Below are 1,457 nucleotides of genomic sequence, written 5' to 3'. Positions count from 1 at the left end.
GCTGCGGTGGGCGACTGGCCTGGCTGCAGCAGCTCTCCAGGCGGACGACCTCGCTGCCACGGGTAAGCTACGGGTTCGGCACCGTCGCTGCATCGCTGGCCTGAGCTTCCTTCCCCTCCACACTCATCTCACACTCACCTCATCATCAAAATCCGCGACCTCGCGAGGCCGCGCAGCAGGCTCCTCTGACATCGAGATCATTTGTCGTCTTCCACGCACGCGTAGAAAGCACCCACGCGCTTCACATCGCTTATAGCGCCGCCCCGCGTCCCGTCATGGTGTCCCCGACCCCTTGAACGTCGCCCGAAAAATCGAGCCCTCGCGACGGCTTTCGGCCAAAACGGGCGACCGGGCCACGGGCGACGAGCGAATCAAACCGGCTCAGCCGTCGCGGGGCGTCGTCTGGCCTCGCGCCGCGCCGTACGGCCTTCGCGCGCGGCCTTGGCGACCGTGGCCGCATCCCCTCCCCGCCCCCCGTGGCACGTCCGCGGTCCTGCGATTATATTCGATCGGGCGAATCTCTTGACAGGTCCTCGATGGCGTCGATGAGGTCCATGCGACTCCACCTTGGGCTCTGGCTGCTGGCCGTGGCGGCGCGGTGCGAGAGCAACCACAGCGTCATCGTCGTCGCCGGCTTCAGCCACACGGGCACGCACCTCGTGTCTCACGCTCTGGAGGCGCTGGGGCTGCGGTCCCAGGTGCGCGCGTCGCACGCGCCGACCATGGACTGGGCGCAGTTCGAGACCGTCGACGCCGTGCTGGACCACCCGGCCCAGGGCGCCTACGCCGAGGTGCTCCGGCGCTTCCCGAAATCCAAGGTCGTGCTGACGACGCGCGACCGGGCCCGCTGGCTCGAGAGCGTCGCGCGCACGGCGTCCGGCCGGCCCGGCTGCGGGGACGCCTGCGGCGTGCCGCCGCGCGCCGTCGAGCGCCTCGAGCGCTACGACGCCGCCGTCGCGGCCGCGGCGCCGCGGGACCGATTGCTGACGCTCGACCTCGAGGCGGGCGCGGCCTACGGCGAGCTCTGCGCGTTCGTGGGCGTCGACGCGTCGGCCTGCGCGCCCGCGGCGACGACGCTGCCGCGCAACGTCGACCGGGAGCGCGACGAGGCGCCGCGGGCCGACGAGGCCTTCGGGGGCGTGCGGTCGCTGCTCCGGGCCGCGCGTCGATTCGAGGCGCGGAGCGCGCGCCCCGTGTCCTGCGCGTCGTCGCTCGTCGTCTACCCGGGCTTCGAGGCGCTCTTCGACGACGTCGTGGCCATCCTGGACCGCGACTGGCGCTTCGGCGGCGAGCTCCGCCAGTTCCTGCCGGAGGTCTTCGTCGTGGACCGGTTCCTCCGGCACCCGTGCCGCGCGCCGTTCGCGCCCGGGGCGCCCGGCGAGGCGGCGCGGAGCCGCGGCGCCATCGACGGGCCGCCGCGGCTCTACTTCGTGCCCGTGCCCTGGCGCGCGCTGAGC

The 1,457-nt window shown here is 72.9% G+C and overlaps 1 protein-coding gene across 1 annotated transcript; it reads left to right on the top strand.

Annotated features, from left to right (window-relative positions):
* Positions 1 to 536: 536 nt before the first annotated feature.
* On the top strand, positions 537 to 1,436 carry AURANDRAFT_69104 (hypothetical protein; the record flags this gene model as incomplete). Its single annotated transcript, XM_009044854.1, has 1 exon — positions 537 to 1,436. A coding segment is annotated over one exon (900 nt), but the record flags the coding sequence as incomplete, so codon positions are not given.
* Positions 1,437 to 1,457: the final 21 nt, after the last annotated feature.

This window comes from Aureococcus anophagefferens (assembly GCF_000186865.1).
Source record: "Aureococcus anophagefferens unplaced genomic scaffold AURANscaffold_928, whole genome shotgun sequence".
Lineage (NCBI taxonomy): Eukaryota > Pelagophyceae > Pelagomonadales > Pelagomonadaceae > Aureococcus > Aureococcus anophagefferens.
This window is presented reverse-complemented; position numbering and strand designations above follow the sequence as displayed.